This window comes from Meles meles, chromosome 4 (genome assembly GCF_922984935.1).
Source record: "Meles meles chromosome 4, mMelMel3.1 paternal haplotype, whole genome shotgun sequence".
Taxonomy (NCBI): Eukaryota; Metazoa; Chordata; class Mammalia; order Carnivora; family Mustelidae; genus Meles; species Meles meles.
In genome coordinates, this window is record NC_060069.1 from 155,662,089 (window position 1) to 155,685,302 (window position 23,214).

Consider the following 23,214-nt stretch of genomic DNA (forward strand, 5'->3'; position numbering starts at 1 on the left):
CTCGGAGCGCGGCTGGAGACTGGGGATACGGGAGTGATTGGGTGCTGTCCTCTGGGGGCGCACTGAGGAGTGGGGCCCCGGGCTCTCGGCTCCTCCGGGCCGGAGACTAGGAGGCCGCCATTTTCATTCCCGTCCTCCGGAACTCTACGGAAAGCGTTCAGGGAACAGAAGCTCCCAAAAGCGAACCCGAGCCGATTACTTCGTCCGGCCCCCGGTAAGGGCGGTGCAATCCCGCCTCGGGCAAAGACACTTGAGAGTCACTACAACAGGCCCCTCCCCCAGAAGATCAACAAAATATCCAGCCAGGACAAAGTTCATCTATCAAGGAAAGCAGGTTCAATTCCTAAGACAGTAGTGGAATTCCAGAGGAGGAGAAAGCAAAGCACGGAACTCATGGCTTTCTCCCCATGATTCATTAGTCTTGCGGTTAATTCAATTTTTTTTTTCTTTTATCAATTTTTTTTCTTTCTTTTTTCTTCTTCTGTTAAATTTTTTAAAACTTTACCCTTTTCTTTTTTAACGTTTTTTGACTAGTTTATCTAAATATATATATTTTTTCTTTTTATATTTTTTCTTTGTTTTCTTTTTTTTATTTTTTTTTTCTGAACCTCTTTTTATCCCTCCCCCCCCCCCCACAATTTGGGGTCTCTTCTCATTTGGTTACAGCGCATTTTTCTGGGGTCTTTGCCATCCTTTTAGTATTTTATTTGATTCTTCATATCCTCTTATCTGGACAAAATGACAAGGCGGAAAAATCACCACAAACAAAAGAACAAGAGGCAGTACCGAAGGCTAGGGACCTAATCAACACAGACATTGGTAATATGTCAGATCAAGAGGTCAGAATGACGATTCTGAATGTTCTAGCCGGGCTCGAAAAAGGCATGGAAGATATTAGAGAAACCCTCTCTGGAGATATTAAAGCCCTTTCTGGAGAAATTAAAGAACTAAAATCTAACCAAGTTGAAATCAAAAAAGCTATTAATGAGGTGCAATCAAAAATGGAGGCTCTCACTGCTAGGATAAATGAAGCAGAAGAAAGAATTAGTGATATAGAAGACCAAATGACAGAGAATAAAGAAGCCAAGCAAAAGAGGGACAAACAGCTACTGGACCACGAGGGGAGAATTCGAGAGATAAGTGACACAATAAGACAAAACAATATTAGAATAATTGGGATTCCAGAAGAAGAAGAGAGAGGGGAGCAGAAGGTCTATTGGAGAGAATTATTGGAGAGAATTTCCCTAATATGGCAAAGGAAACAAGCATCAAAGTCCAGGAGATGCAGAGAACCCCCCCTCAAAGTCAACAAAAATAGGTCCACACCCCGTCACCTAATAGGAAAATTTACAAGTCTTAGTGACAAAGAGAAAATCCTGAAAGCAGCCCGGGAAAAGAAGTCTATAACATACAATGGTAAAAATATTAGATTGGCAGCAGACTTATCCACAGAGACCTGGCAGGCCAGAAAGAGCTGGCATGATATATTCAGAGCATTGAACAAATGCTACCAGGGCAAACCCAAGCAGATTGCTTAGCCTGGCCCCTGGCAAGGGTGGTGCAATTTCACCTAGGGCAAAGACATTTGCGAATCACTGCAACAGGCCCCTCCCCAAGAAGATCAGCAAGAACATCCAGCCAGGACCAAGCTCACCAATCAAGAAGAACAGCAGAAATCCAGAGCTAGGGGAAAGCAACACATAGAATTCATGGCTTTTATCCCATGATCCTTTAATCTTTGAAAGTTAAATTTTTTTAATTTTATTTCTTTCTTATTCTATTTTAGTTTTTCCTCTTTCCTATTCTAATGTTTCTTAACTATTTTATCTCATCAATATCTTCTTAAAAATCCTCTTTAACTTCATTTAGTCATATTTTATCCCTTCATTGTAAATGCCCTTATTATTTGTATACATATAGGGTTTTTTTTTTCCTTTAAAACTGTGGCATACAATTTCTTCTAATAGATCAAAATACACCCTGAATCTAGTGCATAGCTTTATTCTAGTCTCCAGCCTCATCACAGTCTTTCCCTTTTTTTTTCAACCAACTGCTTATCAATTCCTTTTTTAGAATCCTTTTTAATTTTCATCTTTAGAGTCATATTCCATACCTTCATTATGTTCACCCTTATTTTTATATATATATGTTTTTCTACCTTTGAAATTTTGGAAGGTAGCTTCTTCTAACAGACCAAAATACAACCAAAATCAAGTGTGTGGCTCTGTTCTATTCCCCAGTTTTTATATGTGTGTATATTATATATTATATAATATCTATAAATATCTATATATCTATTATATAGATATATCGATATCTAGATACATAATATCTAGATATATATCAATATATATTATATATATAATAGATATATGATATATATGTATCTAGAAATCGATATATCTATATATTGATATACATCTATATATTATAGATATATCTAGATATATATCTCTAGATATATAGATATATATAAATTATATATGTAATATATATAAAATATATATTATATATAAGATATACAATATATATAATATATATTATAATAGATATATATCGATATATCTAGATATATAGATATCTATTATATAATAGATACACAATATATAATTATATATATTATATAATATATATCTAGATATATAATAGCTATGTAATAGATGTATTATATAATAGATCTATTATATAGCTATTATATATCTAGGTATATTATATTATATAATATAATGTATATTATATTATATAATATAATTTATATTATATAAAAGTGTGTGTGTTTTATATTATATATTATGGATATATAATAGACCTATAATATAGATCTATTATATGATTATATTTATTCTATTATTGATAATATATATTTATATTATATATAATATATACAATATATAATACCAATATAATATGATATGTATAATATTTATATTATATTATATTATTATATTTATTCTATTATATAATTTATATCTATTATATAATTATATCTATTATATAATTATATAATCTATATTATATATAGATCTATTTATATAATAGATCTATATAATAGATCTATTTATATAATAGATCTATATAATAGATCTATTATATATCTATTATATAATATGTAATACACACACACACACACACACACACACACACACACTTTTTTTTATTTCCCCCCTTTTTTCTCCCCCCCAGTTTCAGGTCTCTTCTGATTTGATTAGTGGTTATTTTTCTAAGGTTGCTGCTACTCTTTTAGCATTTTGTTCTCATTCATATATTTTATCTGGATAAAATGACAAGGCAGAAAAACTCAACACAAGAAAAAGAACAAGAGGCATTACCAACAACTAGGGACCTAATCAATATGGACATTAATAATATGTCAGAACTAGAGTTGAGAATGACGATTACCAAGGTGCTAGCTGGGCTTGGTAAAAGCAAGGAAGATATTAGAGAATCCCTTTCTGGAGAAATAAAAGAACTAAAATCTAACTAAACTGAAATCAAAAATGCTATTAATGAGATGCAATAAAAATAGAGGCTCTTACTGCTAGGATACATGAGGCAGAAGAGAAAACTGATAGAGGGTAGAGAAGCTGAGCAAAAGAGACACAACTACTGGACAACAAGGGGAGAATTCAAGAGATAAGTGACACCATAAGATGAAACAATATTAGAATAATTGGGATCTCAGAAGGAGAGAGAGAGAGAGGGAGCAGAAGGTATAATGGAAAAAATTATAGCAGAGAATTTCACTAATATGGCAAAGGGAACAAGCATCAAAATCCAGAAGGCAAAGAGAATCCCCCTCAAACTCAGTAAAAATAGGTCCACACCCCCATCATCTAATAGTAAAACTTACAAGTCTCAGTGACAAAATGAAAATCCTGAAAGCAGCTCGGGACAAGAGGTCTGTAACATCCAACAGTAGAAATATTAGACGGGCAGCAGACCTATCCACAGAGACCTGGCAGGCCAGAAAGGACTGCCATGATATATTCAGAACACTAAACAAGAAAAATATGCAGCCAATACTATATATGTCCGGCTAGACTGTCACTGAAAATAGAAGGAAAGATAAAGGGCTTCCAGGACAAACAAAAATTAAAAGAATTTTCAACCACCAAAGCAGCCCTACAGGAAATATTGAAAGGGGTCCTCTAAGCAAAGAGAGACCCTAAAAGTAGTAGACCAGAAAGGAACAGAGACAATATACAGTAACAGTCACCTTACAGGCAATACAATGGCACTAAATTCATATCTCTCAATAGTTACCCTGAATGTAAATGGGCTGAGTGCCCCAATCAAAAGACACAGGGTATCAGAATGGATAAAAAAAACCAAGACCCATTGATATGCTGTCTACAAGAAACTCACTTTAGACCCAAAGACACCTCCAGATTGAAAGTGAGGGGGTGGGAAACAATTTACCATGCTAATGGACATCAAAAGAAAGCTGGGGTGGCAATCATTATAAAAGATAAATGAGATTTTAAGCCAAAGACTATAATAAGAGATAAAGAAGGACACTATATCCTACTTACAGGGTCTGTCCAACAAGAAGATCTAAAAATTTTAAATATCTATGCCCCTAACATGGAAGCAGCCAATTACATAAACCAATTAATGACAAAATTAAAGAAACACACCGGCAATAATACAATAATAGTAGGGGACTTTAACACCCCCCCCCACACTGAAATGGACAAATCATCTAAGCAAATGATCAACAAGGAAATAAAAGTGTTAAATGACACACTGGACCAATGGACATCGTGTAGATATATTAAGAACATTCCATCCAAAAAACAATAGAATACACATTCTTCTCTAGTGCCCATGGAACATTCTCCAGAATAGATCACATCCTGGGTCACAAATCAAAAGATTGGGATCATTCCCTGCATATTTTCAGACCACAATGCTCTGAAGCTAGAACTCAATCACAAGAGAAACATTGGAAAGAACTCAAATACATGGAAGCTAAAGAGCATCCTACTAAAGAATGAATGAGTCAACCAGGAAATTAAAGAAGAATTTAAAAAAATTCATGGAAACAGGTGAAAATGAAAACACAACTGTTCAAAATCTGTGCGGGCACATCAAAGGCAGTTCTGAGAGGAAAGTATATAGCAATATAAGCCTTTCTCAAGAAACAAGAAAGGTCTCAAGTACACAACCTATGCCTAAACACCTACACAACCCTACACCTAAAGAAGCTGGAGAAGGAACAGCAGAGAAAGCTTAAACCCAGCAGGAAAAGAGAAATAATAAAGATCGGAGCAGAAATCAATGAAATAGAAACCAAAAGAACAGTAGAACATATCAATGAAACTAGGAGCTGGTTCTTTGAAAGAATTAATAAATGATAAACCCCTGGCCAGACTTATCAAAAAGAAGAGAAAGTACCCAAATTAATTAAAATCATGAATGAAGAGGAGAGATCACAACCAACACCAAAGAAATATAAACAATTATAAGAACATACTATGGGCAACTATATGCCAGCAAATCTGACAATCTGGAAGCAATGGATACATTCCTAGAGACATAGAAACTACCAAAACTGAACCAGGAAGAAATAGAAAACCTGAACAGACCCATAACCAGTAAGGAGATTGAAGCAGCTACCAAAAATCTCCCAACAAACAAGAGCCCAGGGCCAGACGGCTTCCCAGGCAATTCTACCAAACATTTAAAGAAGAATTAATACCTAGCCTCCTGAAACTGTTCCAAAAAATAGAAATGGAAGGAAAAATTGCTAACTCATTTGATGAGGCCAGCATTACCTTGATCCCAAAACCAGACAAAGACCCCATCAAAAAGGAGAATTACAGACCAATATCATTCATGAACATGAATGCAAAAATTCTCACCAAAATACTAACCAATAGGATCCAACAGTACATTAAAAGGATTATTCACCATGACTAAGTGGGATTTCTTCCCGGGCTGCAAGGTTGGTTCAACATCCACAAATCAATTGATGTGACACAATACATTAGTAAAAGAAATAACAAGAACCGTATGATACTCTCAATAGATGCAAAAATGTATTTGACAAAGTACAGCATCCTTTCTTGATCAAAACTCTTCACGGTGTAGGCATACAGGGTATATACCTCAGCATCATAAAAGCCATCCATGAAAAACCCACAGAGAATATCACTCTCAAGGGGCAAAAACTGAAAGCTTTCCCCTAAGGTCAGGAACATGGCAGGGATGTCCACTATCACCACTGTTATTCAACATAGTACTAGAAGTCCTAGCCTCAGCAATCAGACAACAAAAAGAAATTAAAGGCATCTGAATCAGCAAAGAAGAAGTCAAACTCTAGCTCTTTGTGGATGATATGATACTTTATGTGGAAAACCCAAAAGACTCCACTCCAAAACTGCTAGAACTCATACAGGAATTCAGTAAAGTGTCAGGATATAAAATCAATACACAGAAATCAGTTGTGTTTCTATACATAAACAGCAAGACAGAAGAAAGAGAAATTAAGGAATCAATCCCATTCACAATTGCACCCAAAACCATAAGATACCGAGGAATAAACCTAACCAAAGAGGCAAAGATCTATACTCATAAAACTATAAAGTACTCATGAAAGAAACTGAGGAAAACACAAAGAAATGGAAAAACGTTCCATGCTCATGGATTGGAAGAACAAATATTGTGAAAATGTCTATGCTACCTAAAGCAATCTACACATTTAATGCAATCCTATCAAAATACCGTCAATTTAAAAACAAAAAACTTTTAGGGTCTAATAGAATATTCCAAGGGTGAAAAACAAAACTAAACAAAATACCATCAATTTTTTTCAAAGAAATGGAACAAATAATCCTAAAATTCACATGAAACCAGAAAAGACCCCAAATAGTCAGAGGAATGCTGAAAAAGAAAACCAAAGTTGGTGGCATCAAAATTCCAGACTTTAGGCTCTATTACAAAGCTGTCATCATCAAGACAGCAGGGTACTGGCACTAAAACAGACACATAGATCAATGGAATAGGCTAGAGAGCTAATCTTCGACAAAGCAGGAAAGAATGTCCAATGGAAAAAAGACAGCCTCTTCAACAAATGATACGGGGAAAATTGGACAGCCACATCCAGAAGAATGAAACTGGACCATTTCTTTACACCAGACACAAAAATAGGCTCAAAATGGATGAAAGACCTCAATGTGAGACAGGAATTCATCAAAATCCTTGAGGAAAACACAGGCAGCAACCTCTCCGACCTCAGCCACAGCAAATTCTTCCTAGAAATATCACCAAAGGCAGGGAAACAAGGGCAAAAATGAACTATTGGGACTTCATCAAGATCAAAAGCTTTTGCACAGCAAAGGACACAGTCAACAAAGCCAAAAGACAACTGACAGAATGGAAGAAAATATTTGCAAATGACATATCGGATAAAGAGCTAGTATCCAAGACCTATAAAGAACTTATCAAACTCAACACCCAAAGAACAAATAATCCAATCAAGAAATGGGCAGAAGACATCCAAATGGCCAAAAGACACACGAAAGTGCTCAACATCACTTGGCATCAGAGAAATACAAATCAAAACCACAATGAGGTACCACCTCATACCAGTCAGAATGGCTAAAATTAAGAAGTCGGAAATGTTGGCAAGGATGCGGAGAAAGGGGAACCCTCCTACGCTGTTGGTGGGAATGCAAGCTGGGGCAGCCACTCTGGAAAACAGTATGGGGCTCCTCAAAAAGTTGAAAATAGAGCTACCCTATGACCCAGCAATCGCACTACTATTAACCCTAAAGATACAAATGTGGTGATCCAAAGGGGACATGTGCACCTGAATGTTTATAACAGCAATGTCCACAATAGCCAAACTATGGAAAGAACCTTGATTCCATCAACAGATGAATGGATAAAGAAGATGTGGTATGTATATACAATGGAATACTATGCAGCCATCAAAAGAAATGAAATCCTGCCATTTACAACAACATGGATAGAACTAGAGCGTATCATGCTGAGCAAAGTAAGTCAATCAGAGAAAGACAATCATCATGTGATCTCTGTGATATGAGGAATGTGAGAGGCAGAATGAGGGATTTGGTGGTAGGGAAGGAAAAAATAAAAGAAGATGGGATCAAGAGGGAGACAAACCATAAGAGACTCTTAATCTCATGAAACAAACTGAGGTTTGCTGGGGGTAGAGGGTAGGGGGTAGGGATAGGGTGGCTGGGTGATGGACACTGGGGAGGGTATGTACTATGATGAGTGCTGTGAAATGTGTAAGCCTGATGATTCACAGATCTGTACCCCTGGAGTAAATAATACATGTTAATTAAAAAAAAAAAAAAGACAAGATTAAGGATGGAAGTTCACATATAACCACGGCTGTAAGGCAGTTTACCTACACAGAAGCCCAGAATCAAGCACACTTCCCCACTGAGGTGGAGCTGTGCCAGGCTCCCCGACTGGTACACTGATGCCCACTGAAATGGAGGTGACAGGCCCATAGGTGTAAACCAGATCCCCATGTCAGGACAGCACGGTACACCCTGGACAAAAACACACCAACCTGTGGACCCTGGTCCCTCTGAGGGCAGGGTGTGTGGGCATTTTCACTGTAGCACACACTAGACATAGCATCTTAGGCAATTTCTTCAGGATAACTATGAGGCTTAAATAAAACACTGCACACCAAGGCCTGAGCACATCGCCTCACATCCAGCAATGCTAGTATTTAATAAATGTTATTGTCTTATGTTTCAATCGTAGTCCAGTTTTATGACAGGTACGTATTTGCTTCTGTGATATATAACACCAGCTGACTTCCTCACAGTGGTCCTGAATGTTCACTGACAGACATGAGAACACTAGGAAAAGTGTAAATACTAAGCCAAGATCTAAAAAGTACTATTTAGTACACGTTTCTATATCAAAACCATTCTTGGAGGGAAGTTGATAGCCTAAAATTTTTTTTTTTTAAAGATTTATTTATTTGACAGATAGAGATTACAAGTAGGCAGAGAGGCAGGCAGAGAGAGAGAGAGGAGGAAGCAGGTTCTGCGCTAAGCAGAGAGCCCGATGCGGGGCTCGATCCCAGGACCCTGGGATCATGACCTGAGCTGAAGGCAGAGGCTTTAACCCGCTGAGCCACCCAGGCGCCCCAGCCTAAAATATTTTTAAAGGAAATAAAGGGCGGGGTAAAGACTCTTAATTAAAAATGACCAACTGAGCCCAAAAATTCATCTCCTATTCCTCCCAAACTCCCAATAAAATGACAGAAAAGCAGCAGAATAAGCGTTAAACACCCACAAGAAAGAGAGTGGATACGGGACATACCTAATAAGAGATTCGAACACATACTGGAAAACTGCCAACAGAGGGAGGTCTGTTAAGGCAGGCCCCACTCTCTCCAGTATTTAATGACTGAACTTTCATTTTGTAAAAAATCAGAGATAGTGCCCCAACTGTCCCTCCCACTACTGACTCCCTGGTTCCTAGTAAGTGAGGCCAACAAGGGGAAAGGCAGCATCTCCTGGGGCCCTGCGGACATGTGTCCCAGCCCCTTAGCCCTTCCACTGGGTCGGGGGTCAGGGCTGATACGCAGGGCGTCCACCCCCATTCGTGCCCAACAATCTCCTTTCCAGACTGGAAATCAGAACCGAAAAACATGGTGTGGTTTGCTCCCGCTCAGTGCAGCTGGGGGTAAAGCCCAGCTGAGACCCAGGCCAGCCCTGAATTCCCCTTATTCCTCATCCAAAGCCACCCACCGCCAGCTGATAAACCTGATTGTATCAGAACATAATAAACATACAATTTCTTGCCCTTTTACAGGTGCTGAGGCAGAGGGGAAGTAGGACACCGAGTGAAAGGCCACACACAGAGCCCCTCACAGGCCCCTCTCTCCTCACAGTGCAGTGTCTTCCTCCTCCTTCTTCCTGCAGGACTGTGGTCCGCTTTGAGCATATCAGAGGTGCTGCAAGTACGGCACATCCATCTCCACGTACAGCTCCAGAATCCGCAGAGCCTGCCCTGGCCCCCAACTCCCCCCAGGCCCTCCCAACCCCTCCCCAGATACCCTTTAATGCCTGAGGAGCAGCCACCGCTCCACCCCACAAAGAAAGAAAGCAAAAGGAGTAGGATTCAGTAAACAATTGTTTAATAGAAACCATTCACTGACTATAAATGATTCTATACAAAATAAATCTTTGTTTGAACTGTTTAAGAAGTCACACCCACCACAGGAGGTGACCAAATGCATTAGGTGAAGTTACCTAAAAGGCGTTTGCAAACTGTTTAGAATCTCAGCAGAGGCCTGCAGAATCTTTAGCTCTTCTGTCCACAATGTTTCTACCAAAGTTAGTTGGTTTATCAAAGCCACCTCTTCATCTTTCATATGAGAAACCTGGAAAGTATTTTAAAATTAAATTTCTTTCTACTGTAGTAAAATACAAACAAACACAGGATTTACCATTATGACCACTTTTCCGTGTACAGTTCAATGGCATTAAATACGCTCTAAGTGTCATGTAACTGTCACCACTAAGTGTCCCCAGGATTCCTTCATCATCTCTAACAGAAACTTTGCACCCATTATACACAAACTCCCCACTTCCCTCATCCTCAGCCCCTGATAACCTCTACTCCACTTTCTGTCTCTCTGAGTTTGCCTATGCTGGACAGTGGAATCATACAACACTCGTCTTCTTGTATTCTGGTTTATTTTACTTAGCCTTATGTCTTGAAGGTTCATTAAAATTATTTTTCAATCCCAGTAATGTTTTCATTAAAATGAGCTGGTTTCTCAGGGCACCTGGGTGGCTCAGTTGGTTAAACATCTGCCTGCCTTCAGCTTTGATCATGATCCCAGAGTCCTGGGATCAAGCTCCACTAGGGCTCCCTGCTCAGCAGGGAGTCTGCTTCTCCCTCTGCTCCTCCCCCTGTTCATTCTCTCTCTCCCTATCTCAAATAAATAAAATCTTTTTTAAAAAAGGTTTTTAGGGGCGCCTGGGTGGCTCAGTGGGTTGAGCCGCTGCCTTCGGCTCGGGTCATGATCTCAGGGTCCTGGGATCAAGTCCCGCATCGGGCTCTCTGCTCAGCAGCGAGCCTGCTTCCCTCTCTCTCTCTCTGCCTGCCTCTCTACTTGTGATCTCTCTCTGGCAAATAAATAAATAAAATCTTTAAAAATAAATAAATAAATAAAAAAGGTTTTTAAAAATATTTTAAAATTAAAATTAATTTAAATTTAAATATAAATTAACTCTTTTTGAAAAAAATATTTCCCATTTAATGAAAACAACTACTAAATAGAAATATTTTAAAAAGTACTTGAAAATTCATGCAACAATTTTACCTACTGAATCTATAAGCACAATGTTAACAGTCAAAAAACCCAGAAATTACATCAACATTCATCTATTTAAGGCATCAAAAGAATCCAATGTTCTAGAAACATACCTTTTGCAGCATAGCATTGGTTTCCTCTATGAAATAATGGCATATTTTCTGGGCTATGACCAAACTTTTCTTCTCATTTGTATCTGAAATGATTTCCCCAAGAAGTATTTTTTTCCAGCATGTACTAAAACCAAATTGTTCAGTAAGATAATGTCAGCAGGCTCTCAAAAGGTAGAGAAGGCTTTTTACACTTCAACATAACCCTTCTCCTGTTTTTCCAGAAGCCTAATAAACTCATTCCATTAGCACATTCCCTAAAAGCTCCTACCACATGCAGCTCCTGTCGCAGCAGACAAGGTACAGAAGAAGGAGAAACAACTGATAATAAGAATCAAGGGGACTGACGCTCTCTGTAGGGAGGGACTGAATCTGATTATCACTGCAATTCTGTGTCCGGCACGTAAGTGAGTGCTGTCATGTCCGCCAGGCATGGAAACAGAGCAGAAGACGGACAGCAAGGTGACTCCCAGGCAAAAGGACTAAGGGCTGAGGAGCAAAGACAGTAGAACTTTCCTTCTCTTCAAGTGACAGTCGTTTCTAAACTATGGCAAACTGAAGAGAACACGTTTCACAAGGTAAAAGTCTCTGGAGATGGAAAGAAGAATCGACGGGGAAGGCCTTCTGTGCATGCAGGTCATTCCCACGTTACACTGTGAAAACAGGCAGGACGTGGGGTTCCGGGGCACGTGGAGCCAACTCCCTTCAGGCAGAGGAGTAGAAGTGTTGCAGGGTAAGCGAGAGGGAGCCACAGCAAGATGCTGGGCCAGACGGGGGCAGAGCCAAAACCACGTGCTGGCAAGAAGCACGAAGCAGAGAAGAGGGTGAAGGACTAAATTCTGGATGCCAAGAATCCAAAGCAGATGGCTTAGGAGGGGAAAGATAAGGTAAAAACTGCCACATTAGAGTGGAAGTATACAGATGCCACTTAGAAATTCAGGACCGCTCACATGCCATGGAAAAGTGTTACAAGCCTTCAGCTTCAGAAGCAACCACGAAAACCTCAGGAATAGCTAAGTTCTCAGGGAAGAAAAGAAGGAAATCACAATACGCTAGGCACAGTGTTTCATATAAAACAATTATCTACTTAAATCTTCATAATTACCTAGTAAAGAAAGCATTTAGTATTCCTATGCTAGACACAAACTAAGAGCTGGGAATGGTAAAGAACTCGCCCCAGGTGACAAAGCTAAGGAGAGGTAGAAACCGCATGCAAACAACATTCGGCCAATCTGCACCTATTCTGCCACATCACTCCAGACCGTTAGGGGTAACTCAGAGGGAGGAAAAGAGGCGTCGGGGTGTCCTCTAAGACCTTTTGCCATGAAGGATTTACAGAAGCTTACGAGGGGACACGCAAGATGAAATACAAGGTTAAGATGAATGGACAGTGAAAACAAGACAAAAGGAAAGGTGAAAGGAGGAAGGATAAGATACAACCAGGATAAACTGTGTGCCTTAAAATCCTGCACATTTGGACAGGCCACAAATCTGCCAGAGTTTTCTAGCAAACAATAAAGAAAGCGTATCAGATACAGAACCGACAACGGCTGTAAGATAAAAACACGCCATCTGCTGAGAATAAACACAACCATTTCTGGGGTTGAAATGAGGAAGTAATTTTTACTCTGAGTCCTTACAGAAGAAGAGGTAAGCATTATCCCGACAGGAGTCACTCAATGAGCACCAAATACTTCGAGGCACTGTATCAAGGGCTATCTCTATGCATTAGCTCCTTCAGTCCTCCCAACTGCTGGAGGACGGGGTCAGTATCCTCAGCAAGTCCTCCCTTCCTATGGTTCCTCTCATGTGAGCCTTTGCTAAGCAATGCACCCAGGCTGAAGGAAGTCCCAGCACTGGGCAGTGGACAGTCCTTTCCATGCTGGGGGAGGGACCAGCAGCCTCAAGGTAACATTAAGGAGCCTAACCAAGACATTGTCTCCACCAGGGGTTCCCCTCTACCTGCCTTCCCCATGGAAATTTCCAGGCCTCTCCTTTAGCAGGGGGCTGGATCTGCACACTGGGGCAGAACCAGAGGGGAGGAACTGTTTGCCCCAAGGAAAAAACCACCTACTCCGGACTTTCCTTTGAACAGTGCCAAGACTCACATTTTTTAAATATTTACTCTAGGATATAAATATACATATATTTACTCTAGGGATGCCTGGGAGGTTCGGTCAGTTGGACATCTGACTGTTAATTTCAGCTCAGGTCATGAATGATCTCAGCATCTTGAGCTGAAGCTTGCGTCGAGCTCCACGCTGAGCACAGAGCCTCCTTGAGATTCTCTTTCTCCCTCTCCTTCCTCTCCTCCCCCACTCGCGCGTCACATGAGCATTCTCCCTCTCAAATAAATAAAATCTTTAAAAAAAAAAATTTACTCTAAACAACTAGTTGCAGGTCACCAGAGAAAAAAATTACCTGAAAATAAAAAGTTCTCAGGGTCATGTACTCCAATTTCGACTCTAAAACCAGATTCCAGAAATGGTCAAAACTTAGAAGTGAAACGCTCAGGGCATGGGCAAGTTCCATAAAGAATAAGCCTCCCATAAAAAGAGACACATAGACCAGTGGAACAGAGTAGAGAGCTCAGATAAGGACCCTCAACTCTATGGTCAAATAATCTTCGACAAAACGGGAAAAAATATACAGTGGGAAAAAGACAGTTTCTTCAATAAATGGTGTGGGAAAACTGGACAGCTATATGTAGAAGAATGAAACTCGACCATTCTCTTACACCATACACAAAGATAAACTCGAAATGGATAAAAGACCTCAACGTGAGGCAGGAATCCATCAGAATCCTAGAGGAGAACATAGGCAGTAACCTCTTCGATATCAGCCACAGCAACTTCTTTCAAGATATGTCTCCAAAGAGAAATTAAAGAACTAAAATCTAACCAAGTTGAAATAAAAAAAGCTATTAATGAGGTGCAATCAAAAATGGAGGCTCTCACTGCTAGGATAAATGAGACAGAAGAAAGAATTAGTGATATAGAAGACCAAATGACAGAGAATAAGGAAGCCGAGCAAAAGAGGGACAAACAGCTACTGGACCATGAGGGGAGAATTCGAGAGATAAGTGACACCATAAGACGAAACAACATTAGAATAATTGGGATTCCAGAAGAAGAAGAAACAGAGAGGGGAGCAGAAGGTCTATTGGAGAGAATCATTGGAGAGAATTTCCCTAATATGGCAAAGGGAACAAGCATCAAAATCCAGGAGATGCAGAGAACCCCCCTCAAAGTCAACAAGAATAGGTCCACACCCCGTCACCTAATAGTAAAATTGACAAGTCTTAGTGACAAAGAGAAAATCCTAAAAGCAGTCCGAGAAAAGAAGTCTGTAACATACAATGGTAAAAATATTAGATTGGCGGCAGACTTATCCACAGAGACCTGGCAGGCCAGAAAGAGCTGGCATGATATATTCAGAGCACTCAACGAGAAAAACATGCAGCCAAGAATACTCTATCCAGCTAGGCTATCATTGAAAATAGAAGGAGAGATCAAAAGCTTCCAGGACAAACAAAAACTGAAAGAATTTGCAAACACCAAACCAGCTCTACAGGAAATATTGAAAGGGGTCCTCTAAGCAAAGAGAGAGCCTAAAAGTAGTAGATCAGAAAGGTACAGAGACAATATACAGTAACAGTCACCTACAGGCTAATAATGGCACTAAATTCATATCTCTCAATAGTTACCCTGAATGTTAATGGGCTAAATGCCCCAATCAAAAGACACAGGGTATCAGAATGGATAAAAAAACAAAACCCATCAGTATGTTGCCTACAAGAAACTCATTTTAGACACGAAGACACCTCCAGATTTAAAGTGAGGGGGTGGAAAACAATTTACCATGCTAATGGGCATCAGAAGAAAGCTGGGGTGGCAATCCTTATATCAGATCAATTAGATTTTAAGCCAAAGACTATAATAAGAGATGAGGAAGGACACTATATCCTACTCAAAGGGTCTGTCCAACAAGAAGAACTAACAATTTTAAATATCTATGCCCCTAACGTGGGAGCAGCCAACTATATCAACCAATTAATAACAAAATCAAAGAAACACATCAATAATAATACAATAAGATCAACAAGGAAATAAAGGCCTTAAATGACACACTGGACCAGATGGACATCACAGATATATTCAGAACATTTCATCCCAAAGCAACAGAATACACATTCTTCTCTAGTGCACATGGAACATTCTCCAGAATAGATCACATCCTGGGTCACAAATCAGGTCTCAACCGGTATCAAAAGATTAGGATTATTCCCTGCATATTTTCAGACCACAATGTTCTGAAGCTAGAACTCAATCACAAGAGGAAAGCTGGAAAGAACCCAAATACATGGAGACTAGACAGCATCCTTCTAAAGAATGAATGGGTTAACCAGGAAATTAAAGAAGAATTGAAAAAATTCATGGAAACAAATGATAATGAAAACACAACAGTTCAAAATCTGTGGGACACAGCAAAGGCAGTCCTGAGAGGAAAATATATAGCGGTACAAGCCTTTCTCAAGAAACAAGAAAGGTCTCAAGTACACAACCTAACCCTACGCGTAAAGGAGCTGGAGAATGAACAAGAAGGAAACCCTAAACCCAGCAGGAGAAGAGAAATCATAAAGATCAGAGCAGAAATCAATGAAATAGAAACCAAAAAAACAATAGAAAAAATCAATGAAACTAGGAGCTGGTTCTTTGAAAGAATCAATAAGATTGATAAACCCCTGGCCAGACTCATCAAAAAGAAAAGAGAAAGGACCCAAATCAATAAAATCATGAATGAAAGAGGAGAGATCACAACGAACACCAAAGAAATACAGACAATTATAAGAACATACTATGAGCAACTCTACGCCAACAAATTGGACAATCTGGAAGAAATGGATGCATTCCTAGAGACATATAAACTACCACAACTGAACCAGGAAGAAATAGGAAACCTGAACAGGCCCATAACCAGTAAGGAGATTGAAACAGTCATCAAAAATCTCCAAACAAACAAAAGCCCTGGGCCAGACGGCTTCCCAGGGGAATTCTACCAAACATTTAAAGAAGAACTAATTCCTATTCTCCTGAAACTGTTCCAAAAAATAGAAACGGAAGGAAAACTTCCAAACTCATTTTATGAGGCCAGCATCACCTTGATCCCCAAACCAGACAAGGATCCCACCAAAAAAGAGAACTACAGACCAATATCCTTGATGAACACAGACACAAAAATTCTCGCCAAAATACTAGCCAATAGGATTCAACAGTACATTAAAAGGATTATTCACCACGATCAAGTGGGATTTATTCCAGGGCTGCAGGGTTGGTTCAACATCCGCAAATCAATCAATGTGATACAACACATTAATAAAAGAAAGAACAAGAACCATATGATACTCTCAATAGATGCTGAAAAAGCATTTGACAAAGTACAGCATCCCTTCCTGACCAAACTCTTCAAAGTGTAGGGATAGAGGGCACATACCTCAATATTATCAAAGCCATCTATGAAAAACCCACCGCAAATATCATTCTCAATGGAGAAAAACTGAAAGCTTTTCCATTAAGGTGAGGAACACAGCAGGGATGTCCATGATCACCACTGCTATTCAACATAGTACTAGAAGTCCTAGCCTCAGCAATCAGACAACAAAAAGAAATTAAAGGCATCCAAATTGGTAAAGAAGAAGTCAAACTATCACTCTTCGCAGATGATATGATACTATATGTGGAAAATCCAAAAGACTCCACTCCAAAACTGCTAGAACTTGTACAGGAATTCAGTAAAGTGTCAGGATATAAAATCAATGCACAGAAATCAGTTGCATTTCTGTACACCAACAACAAGACTGAAGAAAGAGAAATTAAGGAGTCAATCCCATTTACAATTGTACCCAAAACTATAAGATACCTAGGAATAAACCTAACCAAAGAGACTAAGAATCTATACACAGAAAATTATAAAGTACTCATGAAAGAAATTGAGGAAGACACAAAGAAATGGAAAAATGTTCCATGCTCCTGGATTGGAAGAATAAATATTGTGAAAATGTCTATGCTACCTAAAGCAATCTACACATTTAATGCAATCCCTATCAAAATACCATCCATTTTTTTCAAAGAAATGGAACAAATAATCCTAAAATTTATATGGAACCAGAAAAGACCTCGAATAGCCAAAGGAATACTGAAGAACAAAGCCAAAGTTGGTGGCATCACAATTCCGGACTTCAAGCTCTATTACAAAGCTGTCATCATCAAGACAGCATGGTACTGGCACAAAAACAGACACATAGATCAGTGGAACAGAATAGAGAGCCCAGAAATAGACCCTCAACTCTATGGTCAACTAATCTTCGACAAAGCAGGAAAGAATGTCCAATGGAAAAAAGACAGCCTCTTCAATAAATGGTGCTGGGAAAATTGGACAGCCACATGCAGAAAAATGAAATTGGACCACTTCCTTACACCACACACGAAAATAGACTCCAAATGGATGAAGGACCTCAATGGGAGAAAGGAATCCATCAAAATCCTTGAGGAGAATGCAGGCAGCAACCTCTTCGACCTCAGCCGTAGCAACATCTTCCTAGGAACAACGGCAAAGGCAAGGGAAGCAAGGGCAAAAATGAACTATCGAGATTTCATCAAGATCAAAAGCTTTTGTACAGCAAAGGAAACAGTTAACAAAACCAAAAGACAACTGACAGAATGGGAGAAGATATTTGCAAACGACATATCAGATAAAGGGCTAGTATCCAAAATCTATAAGGAACTTAGCAAACTCAACACCCAAAGAACAAACAATCCAATCAAGAAATGGGCAGAGGACATGAACAGACATTTCTGCAAAGAAGACATCCAGATGGCCAACAGACACATGAAAAGTGCTCCACGTCACTCGGCATCAGGGAAATACAAATCAAAACCACAATGAGATATCACCTCACACCAGTCAGAATGGCTAAAATGAACAAGTCAGGAAATGACAGATGCTGGAGAGGATGTGGAGAAAGGGGAACCCTCCTCCACTGTTGGTGGGAATGCAAGCTGGTCCAACCACTCTGGAAAACAGCATGGAGGTTCCTCAAAATGTTGAAAATAGAACTACCCTATGACCCAGCAATTGCACTACTGGGTATTTACCCTAAAGATACAAACATAGTGATCCGAAGGGGCACGTGTACCCGAATGTTTATAGCAGCAATGTCTACAATAGCCAGACTATGGAAAGAACCTAGATGTCCATCAACAGATGAATGGATAAAGAAGAGGTGGTATATATACACAATGGAATACTATGCAGCCATCAAAAGAAATGAAATCTTGCCATTTGCGACGACGTGGATGGAGCTAGAGCGTATCATGCTTAGTGAAATAAGTCAATCGGAGAAAGACAACTATCATATGATCTCCCTGATATGAGGACATGGAGAAGCAACATGGGGGGGTAGGGGGATAGGAGAAGAATAAATGAAACAAGATGGGATTGGGAGGGAGACAAACCATAAATGACTCTTAATCTCACAAAACAAACTGGGGGTTGCTGGGGGGAGGTGGGATTGGGAGAGGGGGAGCGGGCTATGGACATTGGGGAGGCGAGGCGAACCATAAGAGACTATGGACTCTGAAAAACAACCTGAGGGTTTTGAAGGGTCAGGGGTGGGAGGTTGGGGCAACCTGAGGGTTTTGAAGGGTCAGGGGTGGGAGGTTGGGGGAACAGGTGGTGGGTAATGGGGAGGGCACGTTTTGCATGGAGCACTGGGTGTTGTGCAAAAAGAATGAATACTGTTACGCTGAAAAAATAAATAAAATGGAAAGATATGTCTCCAAAGGCCAAGGAAACAAGAGCGAAAATGAACTTTTGGGACTTCATCAAGATCAAAAGCTTCCGCACAGCAAAGGAAACAGTCAATAAAACAAAAAGGCAACCCACTGAATGGGAGAAGATATTTGCAAATGACAGTACAGACAAAAGGCTGATATCTAGGATCTACAAAGAACTCCTCAAACTCAACACACACAAAACAGATAATCATATCAAAAAATGGGCAGAAGATATGAACAAACGCTTTTCCAACGAAGACATACAAATGGCTATCAGACACATGAAAAAATGGTCATCATCACTAGCCATCAGGGAGATTCAAATTAAAACCACATTGAGATACCACCTGACACCAGTTAGAATGGCCAAAATTAGCAAGACAGGAAACAACGTGTGTTGGAGAGGATGTGGAGAAAGGGGAACCCTCTTACACTATTGGTGGGAATGCAAGCTAGTACAGCCGCTTTGGAGAACAGTGTGGAGATTCCTGAAGAAATTAAAAATAGAGCTTCCCTATGACCCTGCAATTGCACTACTGGGTATTTACTCCAAAGATACAGATGTAGTGAAAAGAAGGGCCATCTGTACCCCAATGTTCATAGCAGCAATGGCCACGGTCGCCAAACTGTGGAAAGAACCAAGATGCCCTTCAACGGATGAATGGATAAGGAAGATGTGGTACATATACACGATGGAGTATTATGCCTCCATCAGAAAGGATGAACACCCAACTTTTGTAGCAACATGGACGGGACTGGAAGAGATTATGCTGAGCGAAATAAGTCAAGCAGAGAGAGTCAAGTATCATATGGTCTCACTTATTTGTGGAGCATAACAAAGAACATGGAGGACATGGGGAGATGGAGAGGAGAAGGGAGTTGAGGGAAACTGGAAGGGGAGGTGAACCATGAGAGACTATGGACTCTGAAAAACAACCTGAGGGTCTAGAAGGGGCGGTGGGGGGAGGTTGGGGGAAAAAGGTGGTGGGTATTAGTGAGAGCAGGTGTTGCATGGAGCACTGCCTGTGGTGCAAAAACAATGAACACTGTTATGCTGAAAAGAAATTAAAAAAAAAAAAAAAGAGAATAAGCCTCCCGTTACACAACAACATTCCTTTCTCCTCCCAGGCTGGGCATTTGAATGTAAGCCAAGAGAAGCCCCAGGGTTATACACAGGTTGTAACTACAGCTCACTACCAACACACACGACACTTACAATTCTTCGGCTTCCAGACATAGCAACTTAAGAGCTGTGAGTAACCTCCAAGATGGTCCATCCCATCCAAATGTTAAATTTCTAAAGCATAAAAACAAAGAACAACACACCGGTCATTTCAGTACTTCATGACACCATGGCAAATGGCTGAAGAGCCAAACACTTTCTGAAGGGCTAAACATTAGTAACTTGTGTCTTGGTCACAAAGGCAAAAGAGAAAAGTCAGTCGGCAAATACTTAAGAATAAAGCCAGAGCAGGGAAAAAAAAAATTATTTCTGTTTAAAAAGAAAATGTAGGGGCACCTGGGTGGCTCAGTGGGTTAAGCCTCTACCTTCGGCTCAGGTCATGATCTCAGGGTCCTGGGATCGAGCCCCGCATCAGGCTTTCTGCTCAGCAGGAAGCCTACTTCCCCCCCCCCGCTGCTCTGCCTACTTGTGATCTCTGTGTATCAAATAAATAAATAAAATCTTAAAAAAAAATATGTAAAAGGGGCGCTGGGGTGGCTCAGGTGATTAAGGGTCTGCCTTCAGCCCAGGTCATGATCCTGGGGAGTCCTGGGATTGAGCCTCCCATCGGCAGGCTCCCTGCTCAGTGGAGAGCCTGCCCCTCCCTCTGCGCCCTCTCCCTCTCTCTCTCTCAAATAAATAAGTCTTTAAATTTAAAAAAGGCGGGGGAGGGGGATAAAAAAACAACTTTCCCACTAATTTCGGTAAGGAGCTAAATCTGTTTGAGGAAGCCAGAGGAAGAGGGCCAGTGTCACAGGTCCCAGTGAGATGAAAGATGAAGCATCAAAGCTCCCTGAGCATCAAACAAATGGCAGCCACCACAACCAGAGTGCCCTCACACTGCTGCTGGACCATGTAAAACTTAAGAAGAAAATCTGAGAGAGCCTCCACTTGGCATGGAATCACACAGCCAGCAACCCCAGTCCCACACCCTGAGTGCCTACACCATGTTGCTGAGTGACTGACAGACAGCCAGCCTGGCCTGCAGGGGCCCAACGCCCTCCCACTGACCACGTGTTGGAGACAAACACTGGGCTACCAATCCATACAAACAGGGCTTTCTTTTAGTACAGTAATACTTCAAGTTTGTATCTTATGTCCCCAAGTAAGTTTCTTGAAAAGTATCGTACACCCTCTGTGTGCCCCACATGAAGCACAATTTACTACACATAGTAAATGCTCAATAAATACCTACCTGTCAACTGGTACAAGTCAGGAGTATCTCGTATCTCTAGAAATGCTACCTCAATTTTCTCACTAGTTTCCTGAAGAAATAATTTTAAGAGACAGAGAAAATACTTACTCTATAAAGTCATGTTCCTTCAAAATGGAAATCTTCTTGTTCATTTGTTTATCTGTTGATGGCAGATATTTAACAAGTAGATCTACAAAAAGAAAAAAAAAAGAAAGAAATTTAGGGTGTCATCAGACAAAAGTGTGGGCCTTCTACAATTACTGTCCCTTCCATCAACAATCAAGACATGCAATGGGTGCTGTGCATAACTGATGAACCACTGAACACTACATTAAAAACTAATGATGTGTTACACAGTGGCTAACTGAACATAATTTAAAAAAAAGAGTAAATAAAAATTTAAAAAAAAAAGACATGTGTAAACAGTTTCACCTAATTCACACCAAAAAGCTCCAATCAAGTCCAATTCAAGAAGATCTTTATTAGCCCCTGGAAAGCTACAGAATTTCAGGGCAGGGAAGAAAACATCCATAACCTCAACACACGTTCCCACTAAGCAAATTAATCCACAAAACCTGGTAATTAAGACAGTGACAGGATGCGGAAAGTTAAACCCACTACCCACTACAAACATGAAGAATTGTTTATAATGATGTTTCCAAGAGTCAGAATTCAAAACTGGGTATTAGTGATTATAATCATAAGCAATTGAAAGTGAACATGTAAAAATTAACAAAGCTTGCTGAAACAGCAGGGTAATGACTGATTTTTCTGTTTTTAAAATCTTTTATATATCTATGTTTTGTTTATAAATATAAAAATAACTAAAATGTAAATTTTGTCCAAACTTTGCAAATCAGTATTTTATGGTCAATAATATTAAAATTATTCTGATAACAGGAGGCTAATCTTAAAGCTAGTTGTCAAGAGACCCAGCAAGGCCCAGTTTTTGCTTTTAATTTCTACTTTGAGAAATAACATTATTATTCTGCCTATAGGACGGAGTAGTTTCACCTTGAACAAGTTTCTATTTCATACAGCTTATATTATACAGCCAGTAAATCTCTGGCCATATTTCTTGATGGCCTACAAACTACTCCTCTCCTACTTTAGGAGAAGGGGGAAAGAAACATTTTTCTATACTGTTATTAATACTATATTTGGAATTTCCACAGCATGAATTTAATAGCTGAATTCTTATTTTTAAAAATAGTAATACTGATGATGGCTAATTAGTAGGTCACATAAAAACGTAAATGAAATCAGTATTTCATCATGACATTAACCTCCAAGACAATAACTATGTAATATATTTATCCCTGTCACAGCACTTCACACAGTAAATGCTTAAACTGATAAGAAGATACTACACATGATCTTAGCCAAAAGGCCGAGAAGCGATCACACAGTAAATGCTTAAATTTAATTTTTCAGTTTTTTGTTTCTCCAATCTATCCTGTACTTAGTTACAGTGATAATGTCTCAGAACAAAAATTACCATTTCTTCCCATCTTTTTAATTAAAATATTATA

At 39.6% G+C, this 23,214-nt stretch overlaps 1 protein-coding gene and 1 pseudogene across 3 annotated transcripts in view; both read right to left on the reverse strand.

Moving 5' to 3' along the window:
• Positions 1–10,118: 10,118 nt before the first annotated feature.
• Positions 10,119–23,214, reverse strand: part of SETD4 (SET domain containing 4) — a 38,911-nt gene continuing 25,815 nt past the window's right edge. For 2 of the 3 annotated variants that reach the window (XM_046003745.1, XM_046003744.1), the window contains exons 8-11: positions 21,791–21,872; positions 20,482–20,562; positions 11,434–11,557; positions 10,119–10,381 (exon numbers count right to left, since the gene is read on the reverse strand). In XM_046003745.1, the coding sequence (XP_045859701.1) occupies positions 10,247–10,381; positions 11,434–11,557; positions 20,482–20,562; positions 21,791–21,872 (422 nt within the window). In that variant the 3' untranslated portion in view covers positions 10,119–10,246. The remainder of the gene's footprint in view (positions 10,382–11,433; positions 11,558–20,481; positions 20,563–21,790; positions 21,873–23,214) is intronic. The other variant, XR_006818096.1, reaches the window with a different exon arrangement.
• LOC123940970 lies at positions 22,917–23,084 on the reverse strand (annotated as a pseudogene).